The 14,162-nt window shown below is 39.2% G+C and overlaps 1 protein-coding gene and 24 non-coding genes across 29 annotated transcripts in view; all 25 read right to left on the reverse strand.

The window, feature by feature from the left end:
- Positions 1-399: 399 nt before the first annotated feature.
- Positions 400-471, reverse strand: trnae-cuc (transfer RNA glutamic acid (anticodon CUC)). Its single transcript has one exon. It is a non-coding gene; the product is annotated as a tRNA-Glu (tRNA).
- Positions 472-3,111: 2,640 nt separating this feature from the next.
- Positions 3,112-3,183, reverse strand: trnae-cuc (transfer RNA glutamic acid (anticodon CUC)). Its single transcript has one exon. It is a non-coding gene; the product is annotated as a tRNA-Glu (tRNA).
- Positions 3,184-3,267: 84 nt separating this feature from the next.
- Positions 3,268-3,339, reverse strand: trnae-cuc (transfer RNA glutamic acid (anticodon CUC)). Its single transcript has one exon. It is a non-coding gene; the product is annotated as a tRNA-Glu (tRNA).
- An 84-nt stretch (positions 3,340-3,423) lies between these two features.
- On the reverse strand, positions 3,424-3,495 carry trnae-cuc (transfer RNA glutamic acid (anticodon CUC)). The gene has a single exon. It is a non-coding gene; the product is annotated as a tRNA-Glu (tRNA).
- An 84-nt stretch (positions 3,496-3,579) lies between these two features.
- trnae-cuc (transfer RNA glutamic acid (anticodon CUC)) lies at positions 3,580-3,651 on the reverse strand. The gene has a single exon. It is a non-coding gene; the product is annotated as a tRNA-Glu (tRNA).
- An 84-nt stretch (positions 3,652-3,735) lies between these two features.
- trnae-cuc (transfer RNA glutamic acid (anticodon CUC)) lies at positions 3,736-3,807 on the reverse strand. Its single transcript has one exon. It is a non-coding gene; the product is annotated as a tRNA-Glu (tRNA).
- Positions 3,808-3,891: 84 nt separating this feature from the next.
- On the reverse strand, positions 3,892-3,963 carry trnae-cuc (transfer RNA glutamic acid (anticodon CUC)). The gene has a single exon. It is a non-coding gene; the product is annotated as a tRNA-Glu (tRNA).
- An 85-nt stretch (positions 3,964-4,048) lies between these two features.
- On the reverse strand, positions 4,049-4,120 carry trnae-cuc (transfer RNA glutamic acid (anticodon CUC)). Its single transcript has one exon. It is a non-coding gene; the product is annotated as a tRNA-Glu (tRNA).
- Positions 4,121-4,204: 84 nt separating this feature from the next.
- On the reverse strand, positions 4,205-4,276 carry trnae-cuc (transfer RNA glutamic acid (anticodon CUC)). The gene has a single exon. It is a non-coding gene; the product is annotated as a tRNA-Glu (tRNA).
- Positions 4,277-4,360: 84 nt separating this feature from the next.
- On the reverse strand, positions 4,361-4,432 carry trnae-cuc (transfer RNA glutamic acid (anticodon CUC)). Its single transcript has one exon. It is a non-coding gene; the product is annotated as a tRNA-Glu (tRNA).
- An 84-nt stretch (positions 4,433-4,516) lies between these two features.
- On the reverse strand, positions 4,517-4,588 carry trnae-cuc (transfer RNA glutamic acid (anticodon CUC)). The gene has a single exon. It is a non-coding gene; the product is annotated as a tRNA-Glu (tRNA).
- Positions 4,589-4,672: 84 nt separating this feature from the next.
- Positions 4,673-4,744, reverse strand: trnae-cuc (transfer RNA glutamic acid (anticodon CUC)). Its single transcript has one exon. It is a non-coding gene; the product is annotated as a tRNA-Glu (tRNA).
- An 84-nt stretch (positions 4,745-4,828) lies between these two features.
- On the reverse strand, positions 4,829-4,900 carry trnae-cuc (transfer RNA glutamic acid (anticodon CUC)). The gene has a single exon. It is a non-coding gene; the product is annotated as a tRNA-Glu (tRNA).
- An 84-nt stretch (positions 4,901-4,984) lies between these two features.
- trnae-cuc (transfer RNA glutamic acid (anticodon CUC)) lies at positions 4,985-5,056 on the reverse strand. The gene has a single exon. It is a non-coding gene; the product is annotated as a tRNA-Glu (tRNA).
- An 84-nt stretch (positions 5,057-5,140) lies between these two features.
- On the reverse strand, positions 5,141-5,212 carry trnae-cuc (transfer RNA glutamic acid (anticodon CUC)). The gene has a single exon. It is a non-coding gene; the product is annotated as a tRNA-Glu (tRNA).
- An 84-nt stretch (positions 5,213-5,296) lies between these two features.
- trnae-cuc (transfer RNA glutamic acid (anticodon CUC)) lies at positions 5,297-5,368 on the reverse strand. The gene has a single exon. It is a non-coding gene; the product is annotated as a tRNA-Glu (tRNA).
- An 84-nt stretch (positions 5,369-5,452) lies between these two features.
- On the reverse strand, positions 5,453-5,524 carry trnae-cuc (transfer RNA glutamic acid (anticodon CUC)). Its single transcript has one exon. It is a non-coding gene; the product is annotated as a tRNA-Glu (tRNA).
- Positions 5,525-5,608: 84 nt separating this feature from the next.
- trnae-cuc (transfer RNA glutamic acid (anticodon CUC)) lies at positions 5,609-5,680 on the reverse strand. Its single transcript has one exon. It is a non-coding gene; the product is annotated as a tRNA-Glu (tRNA).
- Positions 5,681-5,764: 84 nt separating this feature from the next.
- On the reverse strand, positions 5,765-5,836 carry trnae-cuc (transfer RNA glutamic acid (anticodon CUC)). Its single transcript has one exon. It is a non-coding gene; the product is annotated as a tRNA-Glu (tRNA).
- An 84-nt stretch (positions 5,837-5,920) lies between these two features.
- trnae-cuc (transfer RNA glutamic acid (anticodon CUC)) lies at positions 5,921-5,992 on the reverse strand. Its single transcript has one exon. It is a non-coding gene; the product is annotated as a tRNA-Glu (tRNA).
- An 84-nt stretch (positions 5,993-6,076) lies between these two features.
- trnae-cuc (transfer RNA glutamic acid (anticodon CUC)) lies at positions 6,077-6,148 on the reverse strand. Its single transcript has one exon. It is a non-coding gene; the product is annotated as a tRNA-Glu (tRNA).
- Positions 6,149-6,232: 84 nt separating this feature from the next.
- On the reverse strand, positions 6,233-6,304 carry trnae-cuc (transfer RNA glutamic acid (anticodon CUC)). The gene has a single exon. It is a non-coding gene; the product is annotated as a tRNA-Glu (tRNA).
- An 84-nt stretch (positions 6,305-6,388) lies between these two features.
- trnae-cuc (transfer RNA glutamic acid (anticodon CUC)) lies at positions 6,389-6,460 on the reverse strand. Its single transcript has one exon. It is a non-coding gene; the product is annotated as a tRNA-Glu (tRNA).
- A 233-nt stretch (positions 6,461-6,693) lies between these two features.
- trnae-cuc (transfer RNA glutamic acid (anticodon CUC)) lies at positions 6,694-6,765 on the reverse strand. Its single transcript has one exon. It is a non-coding gene; the product is annotated as a tRNA-Glu (tRNA).
- A 3,033-nt stretch (positions 6,766-9,798) lies between these two features.
- rerea (arginine-glutamic acid dipeptide (RE) repeats a) overlaps positions 9,799-14,162 on the reverse strand; it is a 188,663-nt gene continuing 184,299 nt past the window's right edge. For 3 of the 5 annotated variants that reach the window (XM_077615585.1, XM_077615578.1, XM_077615599.1), the window contains 3 exons: positions 13,373-13,546; positions 12,213-12,393; positions 9,799-10,913 (listed from right to left, as the gene is read on the reverse strand). In XM_077615585.1, coding sequence (XP_077471711.1) covers positions 10,880-10,913; positions 12,213-12,393; positions 13,373-13,546 — 389 coding nt within the window. In that variant the 3' untranslated portion in view covers positions 9,799-10,879. The remainder of the gene's footprint in view (positions 10,914-12,212; positions 12,394-13,372; positions 13,547-14,162) is intronic. The other 2 variants (XM_077615591.1, XM_077615605.1) reach the window with 1 other exon arrangement.

A 14,162-nucleotide genomic window follows, 5' to 3' on the forward strand; every position in this document is an offset into this window, starting at 1 on the left:
ATATTCACATAATTCATTTGAACTTGTGGGAAAATATAGCATAGTGTTTGCATAGAGAGTAATTTACTTACATGTGTTTGGGAAGTTTGACGCGCACACAATGATTGTTTGCTTTTCTTCTTCTTTGGATTTCTTCTTCTTCTTCTTTGCGATCATTTTTCAGGTAAGAATGCTCAAATAATTGCTATAGCATTTCTTCCCCTAGTGGCAAGTCGAGGCATGGCTTAGCTCTTGGATGTCGAGTTCTACACAATTAACTTACTATGACTACTATATTATTTTTAAATTATTTGTCACACGCTGTTTGTGAAGTTCCTGCAAATTTTCATGTGCAGCGGTTCAATAACAATATATAACGTTTTATTAACTTTACAGATATACCGTCTGCCAAAAGGCAAGTTCCCTGACCGGGAATCGAACCCGGGCCGCGGCGGTGAGAGCGCCGAATCCTAACCACTAGACCACCAGGGACTGCGATAGTGCTTAACATAAAAGACATTATGAATGAATACAGACACGTTCCTGTCGTATTTCATCGTAATTTTGCTAGAAAATAATACATTGTATTGGATTTTAAAATTGATAATCCAAAACTACATATCAGACAATATGCAAACACAGGAAATGTATGAATGTTTTCACATTTCACCATCGTCCGCTAGAGAGCAGTGTGTACCAATTTTGTTTTTTAATCACAGTATAAATTAAAGTGGAAAATACACACGATTTAGTTTTAGGTAGCACATTTAACAGTACATTAACTAGGATAGCATGTTGAACACTAAAATCATTTTTTTGACAGTAAGAACCATAAAAAAACATATTTTCAAATGTTATTCCTTGAATTAATCTAACACAGGTCCTCTTAAGTGCAGAACCTCACTTAATGCAGTTATTTCCATTTTGTTGTTTAATCACAGTAGATTTGGTATTAATGATATGATATTCATGATATTAAATTTTGAGATATTAAGATGTGATACAGTTTTTGCATGATTTGAATGAGGCAAACGGTATTTTCCCAAACTTGAGTCTTGAAAAAAAATATAAATATGTATCTATATAGCCACCCAGCGAAAACAATGCGATTAGTGCAACTTCTGTGTCAAAATATTAAAATATTTATCCACTAAATGTCTGTTTTTTTTTTGGTTCAAGCGTCGCACCTGCCGCAGGTCGTCAATTTGTTTCCAGAACAGCTGCTGAGTCCATCAATCTGCATTTGGCTGCCAAAATGGACGTTTTAAGGGGAAATCTTCATGATGGATTTAAAAGGACAGACATTTGCCTTCTTTTGTGCCGAGTCAATCGGGCTGTTATGAAAACTGCTATGAACTGATATTGAATTGTTTGAATGTTGCTGATTTACAATAAATTAGAACCTGAAACCTTTTTATACTTTGAACACGGAGATAAGAACCATAACCAGCGATGTATTCAGAGTTTTTTTAAACTATTTTTGAGCTGCGATGCACTATTTACATGACGATGTTCACAAGGAAGACTAGCATGAAAGCTGAACATTTTAGAATCTCGGAAGTGACGTATGTTTACAATATAAAGTCGTTACCTTTAAAATGTTATCAACAGAAATCAATGATCCACAAAAAGTATTTTATTGTCCTTTAAAAAAAAAAAAATTCTGACTTTACATCGTTAAAAATTGAGGTCCGCTGACGTCGAACAACTTCCAGTTGTTATGTTGTTGTTGTTTTTTCCTCACAAGATTACTTCGATCTCTTAAAATGACGCGAATAACTTCCGGTTCTCTTGATGTCAAAATAATTGAACCGGTTTTATTCTCGTAATTTGATGCCTTTTTCCTCACAAGATGTCTTTAATCTCTTAAAATGACACGATTAATTTCCGGTTCCCATTGATGTCGAAGTAAGTGGTTTTATTCTCTTAATTTTACCGCTTTTTCTCACAAGATGACGTACTTCGAACTCTTAAAATTAAATTGAAAATAATTATTTATGTGGGTTAGACAGAACGTTATTGTACAAACTCGGCTTGCTAAAAACTGTTATTTTGTTAATTAATCAATCACGAATGAAACAAAATGTAGGAAAATATCTGCTTCACAGATAAAAAGATATTTAAATTGTATTTACTCTGGTGACAGGGACTGGAAAATAACATGTTTTATTGCATAACGCAAGCCGATACTGTCATTTAGTTCAAAATAGAGAAAAGATAAACGGATAAAACACTAAACAAAATGTATTTTGACGTCTAAAAATGAAATTCAAGAAAAAAATAAACCGTATTTTGCATAAAACATGAGAAAAACTCACTTGTGCCTGCTATTGCTCGCTCAGGGCGCCGCCATCTTACCTTGGGATGACAAACTAGACCGCTACGGACACACTTCCTGGTTGTACTGGTCACATGACTTCCTTTTTGAATTTGTCCACGTGCAGGCCACACCCATTCGGAATGTGCAATCCAGCAGACGATTAATAAAGTATCTAAAAAATACCACGTGCAATGATTTTTCTTAAGATTTTCCCTTTTAAAGTAACACATTTGTACTCCCTATTAAAACTATAAATATGGAGGTGAAAATTGGTAATCAGGGGGCGGCTTATACAAGAGAAATTGTCAAATTCAACGATTTTAAGGGTACGGCTTATATGCGAATGTGGCTAATATGTGAGAAAATACAGTATTGCTCAGGATATTTCATTTTTTTCTTTTGCATTTGACATGCTGTGGTGTCAAATATACTCAAAACTCAGTACGGCATTCTGTGAAGTTCTTTGCATAAATACGCAGGAGGACACGGCACCCCCGGCCTCATTGAGCGTGAACTCACTGCCAGCTGCGAGTTTTATGACAAGGCATTAAAACGGAGACTCCAAGTCTCGCCCGCTGCCGACGAGCCAACCTGCTACGCTTTATTGGACCAAACCCGTCGGCTCGCTCTCAGTCGTTTCCCTCCCGAGACCAGCGGCAAACAGGAAGACGAAAAAGAGGCGGGGGAGGAGCGAGTGAGGCCTACCGGGAGAGGATTGAAAATAATCTCAAGACACAAAAAAGCTGACAGCACCAAGGACATGGTTACTGAAGCCAATAGTACCAGTTTAGTAATTGTCAATAAAGGAGGACTTCCCTAACCGGGAATCGAACCCGGGCCGCGGCGGTGAGAGCGCCGAATCCTAGCCACTAGACCACCAGGGACGTGTTTGTGAGATTCAACAGTACTGTTTTGCCAATTGTTATGAACTAAGCTATTGAGGTTGAAGACCGTCCATAAAGGGGGACTTCCCTGACCGGGAATCGAACCCGGGCCGCGGCGGTGAGAGCGCCGAATCCTAGCCACTAGACCACCAGGGAAATGTTTTGTTGACCCAACAATACTGTTTTTCCAGTTGTTATGATCCAAGATATTGGGGTTAAAGACCGTCCATAAAGGGGGACTTCCCTGACCGGGGATCGAACCCGGGCCGCGGCGGTGAGAGCGCCGAATCCTAGCCACTAGACCATCAGGGACATGTTTTGTTGACCCAACAATACTGTTTTTCCAGTTGTTATGAACCAAGATATTGGGGTTAAAGACCGTCCATAAAGGGGGACTTCCCTGACCGGGAATCGAACCCGGGCCGCGGCGGTGAGAGCGCCGAATCCTAGCCACTAGACCACCAGGGACATGTTTTGTTGACCCAACAATACTGTTTTTCCAGTTGTTATGAACCAAGATATTGGGGTTAAAGACCGTCCATAAAGGGGGACTTCCCTGACCGGGGATCGAACCCGGGCCGCGGCGGTGAGAGCGCCGAATCCTAGCCACTAGACCACCAGGGACATGTTTTGTTGACCCAACAATACTGTTTTTCTAGTTGTTATGAACCAAGATATTGGGGTTAAAGACCGTCCATAAAGGGGGACTTCCCTGACCGGGGATCGAACCCGGGCCGCGGCGGTGAGAGCACCGAATCCTAGCCACTAGACCATCAGGGACATGTTTTAATGCCCCAACAGTACTGTTTTTTCCAATTGTTATGAACCAAGATATTGGGGTTAAAGACCGTCCATAAAGGGGGACTTCCCTGACCGGGAATCGAACCCGGGCCGCGGCGGTGAGAGCGCCGAATCCTAGCCACTAGACCATCAGGGACATGTTTGAATGACCCAACAATACTGTTTTTCCAGTTGTTATGAACCAAGATATTGGGGTTAAAGACCGTCCATAAAGGGGGACTTCCCTGACCGGGGATCGAACCCGGGCCACGGCGGTGAGAGCGCCGAATCCTAGCCACTAGACCATCAGGGACATGTTTTGTTGACCCAACAATACTGTATTTCCAGTTGTTATGAACCAAGATATTGGGGTTAAAGACCGTCCATAAAGGGGGACTTCCCTGACCGGGAATCGAACCCGGGCCGCGGCGGTGAGAGCGCCGAATCCTAGCCACTAGACCACCAGGGACATGTTTTGTTAACCCAACAATACTGTTTTTCTAGTTGTTATGAACCAAGATATTGGGGTTAAAGACCGTCCATAAAGGGGGACTTCCCTGACCGGGAATCGAACCCGGGCTGCGGCGGTGAGAGCGCCGAATCCTAGCCACTAGACCATCAGGGACATGTTTGAATGACCCAACAATACTGTTTTTCCAGTTGTTATGAACCAAGATATTGGGGTTAAAGACCGTCCATAAAGGGGGACTTCCCTGACCGGGAATCGAACCCGGGCCGCGGCGGTGAGAGCGCCGAATCCTAGCCACTAGACCACCAGGGACATGTTTTGTTGACCCAACAATACTGTATTTCCAGTTGTTATGAACCAAGATATTGGGGTTAAAGACCGTCCATAAAGGGGGACTTCCATGACCGGGAATCGAACCCGGGCCGTGGCGGTGAGAGCGCCGAATCCTAGCCACTAGACCATCAGGGACATGTTTGAATGACCCAACAATACTGTTTTTCCAGTTGTCATGAACCAAGATATTGGGGTTAAAGACCGTTCATAAAGGGGGACTTCCATGACCGGGGATCGAACCCGGGCCGCGGCGGTGAGAGCGCCGAATCCTAGCCACTAGACCACCAGGGACATGTTTTGTTGACCCAACAATACTGGTTTTCCAGTTGTCATGAACCAAGATATTGGGGTTAAAGACCGTCCATAAAGGGGGACTTCCCTGACCGGGAATCGAACCCGGGCCGCGGCGGTGAGAGCGCCGAATCCTAGCCACTAGACCATCAGGGACATGTTTGAATGACCCAACAATACTGTTTTTCCAGTTGTCATGAACCAAGATATTGGGGTTAAAGACCGTCCATAAAGGGGGACTTCCATGACCGGGGATCGAACCCGGGCCGCGGCGGTGAGAGCGCCGAATCCTAGCCACTAGACCACCAGGGACATGTTTTGTTGACCCAACAATACTGTATTTCCAGTTGTTAGGAACCAAGATATTGGGGTTAAAGACCGTCCACAAAGGGGGACTTCCCTGACCGGGGATCGAACCCGGGCCGCGGCGGTGAGAGCGCCGAATCCTAGCCACTAGACCATCAGGGACATGTTTTAATGCCCCAACAGTACTGTTTTTCCAATTGTTATGAACCAAGATATTGGGGTTAAAGACCGTCCATAAAGGGGGACTTCCCTGACCGGGAATCGAACCCGGGCCACGGCGGTGAGAGCGCCGAATCCTAGCCACTAGACCATCAGGGACATGTTTGAATGACCCAACAATACTGTTTTTCCAGTTGTCATGAACCAAGATATTGGGGTTAAAGACCGTTCATAAAGGGGGACTTCCATGACCGGGGATCGAACCCGGGCCGCGGCGGTGAGAGCGCCGAATCCTAGCCACTAGACCACCAGGGACATGTTTGAATGACCCAACAATACTGGTTTTCCAGTTGTTATGAACCAAGATATTGTGGTTAAAGACCGTCCATAAAGGGGGACTTCCCTGACCGGGAATCGAACCCGGGCCGCGGCGGTGAGAGCGCCGAATCCTAGCCACTAGACCATCAGGGACATGTTTGAAAGACCCAACAATACTGTTTTTCCAGTTGTTATGAACCAAGATATTGGGGTTAAAGACCGTCCATAAAGGGGGACTTCCCTGACCGGGAATCGAACCCGGGCCGCGGCGGTGAGAGCGCCGAATCCTAGCCACTAGACCATCAGGGACATGTTTGAATGACCCAACAATACTGTTTTTCCAATTGTTATGAACTAAGCTATTGAGGTTGACGACCATCCATAAAGGAGGACTTCCCTGACCGGGGATCGAACCCGGGCCGCGGCGGTGAGAGCGCCGAATCCTAGCCACTAGACCACCAGGGACGTGTTTGTAAGATCCAACAGTACTGTTTTGCCAATTGTTATGAACTAAGCTGTTGAGGTTGAAGACCATCAATAAAGGAGGACTTCCCTGACCGGGGATCGAACCCGGGCCGCGGCGGTGAGAGCGCCGAATCCTAGCCACTAGACCACCAGGGACGTGTTTGTAATATCCAACAGTACTGTTTTGCCAATTGTTATGAACTAAGCTATTGAGGTTGAAGACCATCAATAAAAGGGGACTTCCCTGACCGGGAATCGAACCCGGGCCGCGGCGGTGAAAGCGCCTAGCCACTAGACCATCAGGGACATGTTTGAATGACCCAACAATACTGTTTTTCCAATTTTTATGAACCAAGATATTGGGGTTAAAGACGCCATTAAAGGGGAACTTCCCTGACCGGGAATCGAACCCAAGCCGCGGCAGTGAGAGCGCCGAATCCTAGCCACTAGACCATCAGGGACATGTTAGGACAATCCAACAGTACTGTTTTTTCCAATTGTTATTAACCAAGATATTGAGGTAAAAACCTCAACTTGGAACTTCCCTGACCGGGAATCGAACCCGGGCCATGGCGATGAGAGCATTGTCAACATTGGACAAACATGGCGGCAGCCTGCTGTAAGAAAACACACTAGCCTTGCACCGACATCAAATGCCGCTTGCTGAAAAGACGGGAAGGTGAAGACGGGGAGACGAGAGACACGCAAACATGGCTCATGTCGCCCGACACACCACCCGACGGATTATTTCCGCTTGTGTGTGTGGGTGAGGATGATGCATCCTCGTGCACCCGCCTGAGGGCAACACACAGCACCATGAGTGGGATTTGACTTGACAGCAGTCACAGCCGCTCAATCCCAGACATTGAAGGCCAGGAGGAGGTGGGAGGGGACCTAAATAATTTAACCGGCCCGTGATTGGCCGTTGTGTTGTCTGGGAAAGTGAGAGCGGGTTAGACCGGGAATGTCGAAGAGGGAGGGGCTCCTTGAGAAGTGGAAAGAAACTGACGTCCATCAACCTGGGGAAATGTGTTTTGGGGGCCTTAAAATTGTTGAATTTTACAATTTCTCTCACATATAAGCACCCACTGTGTATAAGTCGCACCCTTAAAATTGCCTTAGAATTGTTGAATTTTACAATTTATCTCGTGTATAAGCCTCCACTGTGTATAAGTCGCACCCTTAAAATTGTTGAATTTCACAATTTCTCTCACATATAAGCCCCCACTGTGTATAAGTCGGACCCTTAAAATTGCCTTTAAGTTGTTGAATTTTACAATTTATCTCGCATATAAGCCTCCACTGTGTATAAGTCGCACCCTTAAAATTGTTGAATTTTACAATTTCTCTCGCGTATAAGCGACCACCCACTGTGTATAAATCGCACCCTTAAAATTGTTGAATTTTACAATTTCTCTCACGTATAAGCCCTCACTCACTGTATATAAGTCGCACCCTTAAAATTGCATTAAAATTGTTGAATTATACAATTTCTCTCGTGTATAAGCCCCACCTACTGTGTATAAATCGCACCCTTTAAATGGCCTTAAAATTGTTGAATTTATCTCGCATATAAGCCCCCACTGTGTATAAATCGCACCCTTAAAATTGCCTTAAAATTGTTGAATTTTACAATTTCTCCTGCGTATAAGCCCCCACCCACTATGTATAAGTCGCACCCTTAAAATTGGCTTAATTTTTTTTTTATTTTACAATTTATCTCGCGTATAAGCCCCCACCCACTGTGTATAAGTCACACTCTTAAAATTGCCTTGAAATTGTTGAATTTTACAAATTCTCTCACATATAAGCCCCCACTGTGTATAAGTCGCACCCTTAAAATTGCCTTAAAGTTGTTGAATTTTACAATTTATCTCGCATATAAGCCTCCACTGTGTATAAGTCGCACCCTTAAAATTGTTGAATTTTACAATTTCTCTCGCGCATAAGCCCCCACCCACTATGTAAAAGTCATACCCTTAAAATGTCCTTAATATTATTGAATTTTACAATTTCTCTCGCATATAAGCCCCCACCCACTGTGTATAAGTCACACCCTTAAAATTGCCTTAAAATTGTTGAATTTTACAATTTCTCTCGCGTATAAGCCCCCACCCACTATGTATAAGTCGCACCCTTAAAATTGCCTTAATTTTTTTAATTTTACAATTTCTCGCGTATAAGCCACCCCTGATTCACAATGTTCACCTTCATATTCATGTTTTCTTAATAGGGAGTACAAATGTGTTACTTTGAAGGGAACATTTTAAGAAAAATCATTCCCGCCCCCCGTCAGTTGGGATAGGCTCCAGCACCCCAGCGACCCTAGTGAGGATAAAGCATTTCAGAAAATGAGATGAGATTAAATTTGAAGGGTCGGTTGAGTGGTTAGCGTGTCGGCCTCACAGCTCTGGGGTCATGGGTTCGAGTCCGGGTAGGTGAACCTGTGTGGAGTTTGCATGTTGTCCTGCGTGGGTTTTCTCCGGGTACTCCGGTTTCCTCCCACATTCCAAAAACATGCATTGAAGGCTGATTGGACACTCCAAATTGCCACTCGCTATGATTGGTTGTTTGTTTCCTTGTGCCCTGCGATTGGCTGTCCACCAATTCAGCGGTTCTGAAAATGAGATGAGACAAATAACCCACATTTGACGGAACGCCATTAAGTCAAGCCGGGTCGCGTTGTGGTGTAACTTAGTCGTTGATTTTATTTCCACAAATTTTTCAAAAAAATTACAAAATACTCAAATGGAGAGAACACAGGACTCACAATTTGTCTTATTCTTTCTACTTTTTGTTTACATTGTGTCATCCCATGGCGACTACTCATATATACAATAAGCTTCAAGATACCAGTATATATAGAAATCTGGGCAGTCAGAACGGACATTCTGCTGCTGCCGCTTTGAAACCAGAAGCTAAACCATTGACAACACTCAACACCAAAGCTTTGGAGACACAAAAAGGGGGCGGGGCAAGGGATAAGGGGGCGGGGTCAGGGACACGGCGGGGAGACGACGACAAGGAAAAAAATAGTGCTCCGAGTAAGTATGACGCGGCCTTTTTAAATGCGAGTACAGTTTCTTCATTTGGCAAATAAAAAAAAAATCAAAATATGAATATAATAAGCCACAGTTTTTTGTCCAAAACACATGAAAAGTCAACAGTGAGTTGGAAAAACGAAGGGAGAGGACGCCATCGAGTGGGTAAGGGTCTTCAAAATAAACTTCTGGCACGGTCCAAATTGCCCAAAAAATTAACAAAAATTAATCAAAAAAAAATTAACCAATTTTTTTTTTTTACTAAAAATAAAAATAAATTGTTGTAATTTTTTTTTTTTTGGTTGGAAAAGTGAAGGGAGAGGACGCCATCTTCAAAATAAACTTCTGGCACGGTCCAAATTGCCCCAAAAATTAATTAAAAAAATTAACCAAAAAAAAAAAGAATTTTTTTTTACTAAAAATAAAAATAAATTTTTGTTAATTTTTTTTAAAGTTGGAAAAGTGAAGGGAGAGGACGCCATCGCATGGGTAAGGGTCTTCAAAATAAACTTCTGGCACGGTCCAAATTGCCCAAAAAATAACAAAAAAAAAACCAACAAAAAAAAGATAAAAAAATTACTAAAAATAAAAATAAATATGTTAAAAAAATTTTAAGTTGGAAAAGTGAAGGGAGAGGACGCCATCGCATGGGTAAGGGTCTTCAAAATAAACTTCTGGCACGGTCCAAATTGCCCAAAAAATTAACAAAAATCAAAAAAAAAAAATAAAAAAAAAATTAAAAATAAGATAAAAAAAATCAACAAAAATAATTAACAAAAAATATATATATTTTTTTGTATTAACATTTTTTTTTAGAAAAATCCCATTTGATATGACGGTGTTTTTGGTTTAAATAACGACGACAACGGGAGGATAAAAAAAGCAATGTCAGTGCAAACGTGTTTCGAGTGAAGCATCGAATGTTTCAAGTCGGCCAGTCGGAAAAAAGCGGGTGAGCGGATGAGTGGGTTTTGTTCGGGTGTCATCACGTGGGCTACCCAGGGCTAAATCTCACAACTCAAAATGAGGAGAAGAAGAAGAAAAATGTGGTGGTGCTCCCCTCTGAAACAAGGGTTAATGCATCGGAGTTTGAAACAACTTGTTTGTCCACACCTAGGAATAATAATAATTATAATAATTATATGTTTATATATACTATTTACAAATTCAAAAGAAAAATTCCATGCGGCAGCTTTGCTTAAAATGGCGTTTTTAAAAACAATCTGTAAAAAAAAGCGTCGACGATATATTAAAATAAAGGTTGAGTTTAAAATAGCACTTTTTTTTACGGAAGCGGCCGCCATTTTGTGTCGGGATAAGCACAGTGTCTTCTTGTAGGACCTATGAACAGAAATTTGGGGAAAGCTTGTCATGCATGAGTCTTCGTTCGGGATGTGTGTGTGGTTTTTTTAGCTGGCTATATACCCAAGGGAAGGAAAAAAATATGGAAAAAGCGTTTTTTTTGGAAAATAAAAAATGGATCCCCTTGGAGTTTTGGAATTCTTCACGACTTCCTGCCGCCTCCTTCGGCCCGTTACAGCTGCTTGTCGCTTTCTTTTTTCAGTCGGCTGCAAAATGAAAAAAATAACAAAAAGTGTTATGCTCCGCCCCATGTTTCTTTTTTTGTTGTTGTTGTGATGGCTATGCAAAAAAAAAAGATATATATAAAAAATAAAAAGTGAGGACTCCTCGAGATCTAGTCAACAAAACCTAAGAAAGAGGAAAATAGGACGGGAAAATATTATGCGGTTAATATTGCAATATTATGAAAATGTATTTAAGACTTATTTATAGATGATTTATTTATTATGATTTATTTGTCTGTTTGTTTGTTGTTGTTACTTGTGCACTTCCCTACTTATTTATGTTGTTGGCTACATATTATTCATTTCTTATTTATTTTTATAACTTAATGATTATTTGTCTGTTTGTTGTTATTTTGGCACTTCCCTACTTATTTATGTTTTTGACTACATATTACACTACTTATTTATGTTGTTGACTACTTATTATGTTGACCACTTATTTATTCATTACTTATTTATTGATTATTTGTTGTTATTATTTGAATAATCAAAAGGAAGTTATACATTGTGATATTACAGCATTAAAGTCTTATTGACTATGTTGACTACTGTTTATCTGTTATGCAGACTAGTTATTTAATGATGGTTTCTTTTTTATTATTATTTATTGATTATTTATGTTTTATTATAATGTATTTATTATTTATTCATTATTATTATCTATTGATTTATTAAAAAAATATTATTTATTATTATTATTTATTTGTTATTATTATTTATTTAGTTTTTATTTATTTATTGATTATTTATTTTGTTATTATTATTTGTTGATTATTTATTTTTTATTCTTATTATCTATTGATTATTTATTTTTTATTCTTATTATTTATTGATGATTAATTTTTATTATTGTTATTTATTGATTATTCATGTTTTATTATTATTTATTGATTTTTTAAAATTATTATTATGATCATTTTTATTATTATTTATTGATTATTCATGTTTTATTATTATTTATTGATTATCATTATTTATGGATTTTGTATCTTTTATTATTATTTATTGATTATTCTTTTTTGTTATTATTTATTGATTATTTATTTATTATTTTTTCCTGTTGATATTTGTGCACTTATGTTGTTGACTACATATTTATAGAATATTTGTTTGTCATGTCTCTTTGTTTGTTGTTATTTGTCCACTTCATTGTCAATCTTTAAATCTCATTATACTTGCATAATGACAATAAAAGCATTCAATTCAATTTAAAATTGTAAGACAACAAACAATTGTGGCATGAACGTGAAAACCGCGTTTGGGCCCCGTTGACGTTCTGACCTGTAGTAGTCTTCCTGTCCGGGAAGAGGGCCCCCGTGCATGTGGTGGTGTCCGTGCAACCACTGTTGCTCCATGGCCAGCCTCTGAAGTTCGGCCGACTGGGCGTGCATGGCCTGCAGCTGGTGGGCGGCCGACATGGGCGGCGGCAGACCTCCGGGTAGGTCCCGTGGGTAAGGAGTTCCTGGGCAAAAGGTTAGTGTGACACGGCTATCGCTAATGGATGGGCTATTTTGATTAATGCAAGTTAGCTTAGCCAAATGGCATCCCAAATGGTGAACCATATGCTACCGCTAACAACTAAAATATACTTTTTGTTAAGAAAAAAATGCTATTGGAACCTCCCATTAGAATATAATCTAATTTCATTGTTTTTGTTTTTTTAATTGTATTGATAATTCCAAAAAATCTACATAATAATGTACTGCACATGTGTCAAAGAGGCGGCCCGGGGGCCAAATCTGGCCCGCCGCATCATTTTGTGTGGCCCGGGAAAGTAAATGATGAGTGCCGACTTTCTGTTTTAAAATGAAGAGTATAGATGTATATTAAATTTCCGGATTTTCCTCCTTTTAAATCAATAATTGTCATTTTTTAATCAATTTTTTCAGTTTTTAGTTCAAAAATCATTTTGTAAAATCTAAAAATATATTTTAAAAAAGCTAAAATAAACATTGTTTTAAAACGATAAACGATAGGCTCCGGCACCCTTGAGGACAAGCAGTTCAGAAAATGAATGAATGAATAATGTAATGGTGTAATGTATGTGACCAATGGATATCTCTGATAAAATAAAACATTTCATTTTTTTTCCAATTTCAAAAAAAATAATTTAACATTTAAAAAAAAAAAATAATAACATCAAAAAATAATGTAAAAAGTATATCAATATAATTTTGAAAAATAATTTTAAATAAATTAAAAATAAAATAAATAAAAGAAATCATTGAAAAAATAAATTAAAATTTAATATATATATATATATATATATTAAAACAAGTATATAAATATGATTTTGATTTTTTTTAAAATAATAAAATAAATCATAAAATAATAATAATAATAATTTGTGTTTTTAATTTTTCAGATTTTTTTTTTTAATTATTTTTTAAATATTGAAATTGATAACATTCCCCACATCCCCCGACTTTATGACCACTTACCGAAGACCGGGTGGCGCAGCATCTCGTGTTCGTGGGGCGGCTGTCCGAGGAGCGGGTTGGGGATGGCGCCCGGCGGGTAAGGGAAGCGAGCCAGGTGCGGTCCGGCCGCCAGGGGGTCTACGGCCAGGGGATGGCCCCCCGAACCTGGAGGACATACAAGACATTCACCACCACCTGCTGGGTGTCAGAGTTTTTATGTCCAAGGGTACAAGTGTATCATGTTACATAAACATCAAAGCATTACAAGATAGTTATTATTCTTTCTTAATCATTAGCATTTGTAAAAAGCATTTTCCAAAGCCAAATAAGAAGATATTTACAGCATTTTTAAACTATTTAACAATGATAAAATAAGAAAACTTTTGGGACTTTTCTATTTTTTTCCCAAATATAAGTGTCTTAAAAATAATAATAATAATTAATAATAATTTTGACAATTTTGAGTTGAATAAAATCTATTAATCAAGTAAATTTATCAAGTAAACAAATGAATTGCATCATCACACAATATGTGATAGTGAGATCAAAAGATTTGTATTCCCCGTTTTATTACTATGATTACTATGAAGTTTCAAATTTGAATGGAAAAAGATAGTTATTGTGATAATGATCAATATCGACTTGCGTATGTGTATATATACATATATTTATGTGTATATATATATATATATACACATATATATACACACAAATATATGTATGTATATACATATATATATATACATACACATACACACAAAAAATATATATACACATATATAAATATATATATATGTACATATATATATGC

Source organism: Stigmatopora argus, chromosome 1, assembly GCF_051989625.1.
Source record: "Stigmatopora argus isolate UIUO_Sarg chromosome 1, RoL_Sarg_1.0, whole genome shotgun sequence".
Lineage (NCBI taxonomy): Eukaryota > Metazoa > Chordata > Actinopteri > Syngnathiformes > Syngnathidae > Stigmatopora > Stigmatopora argus.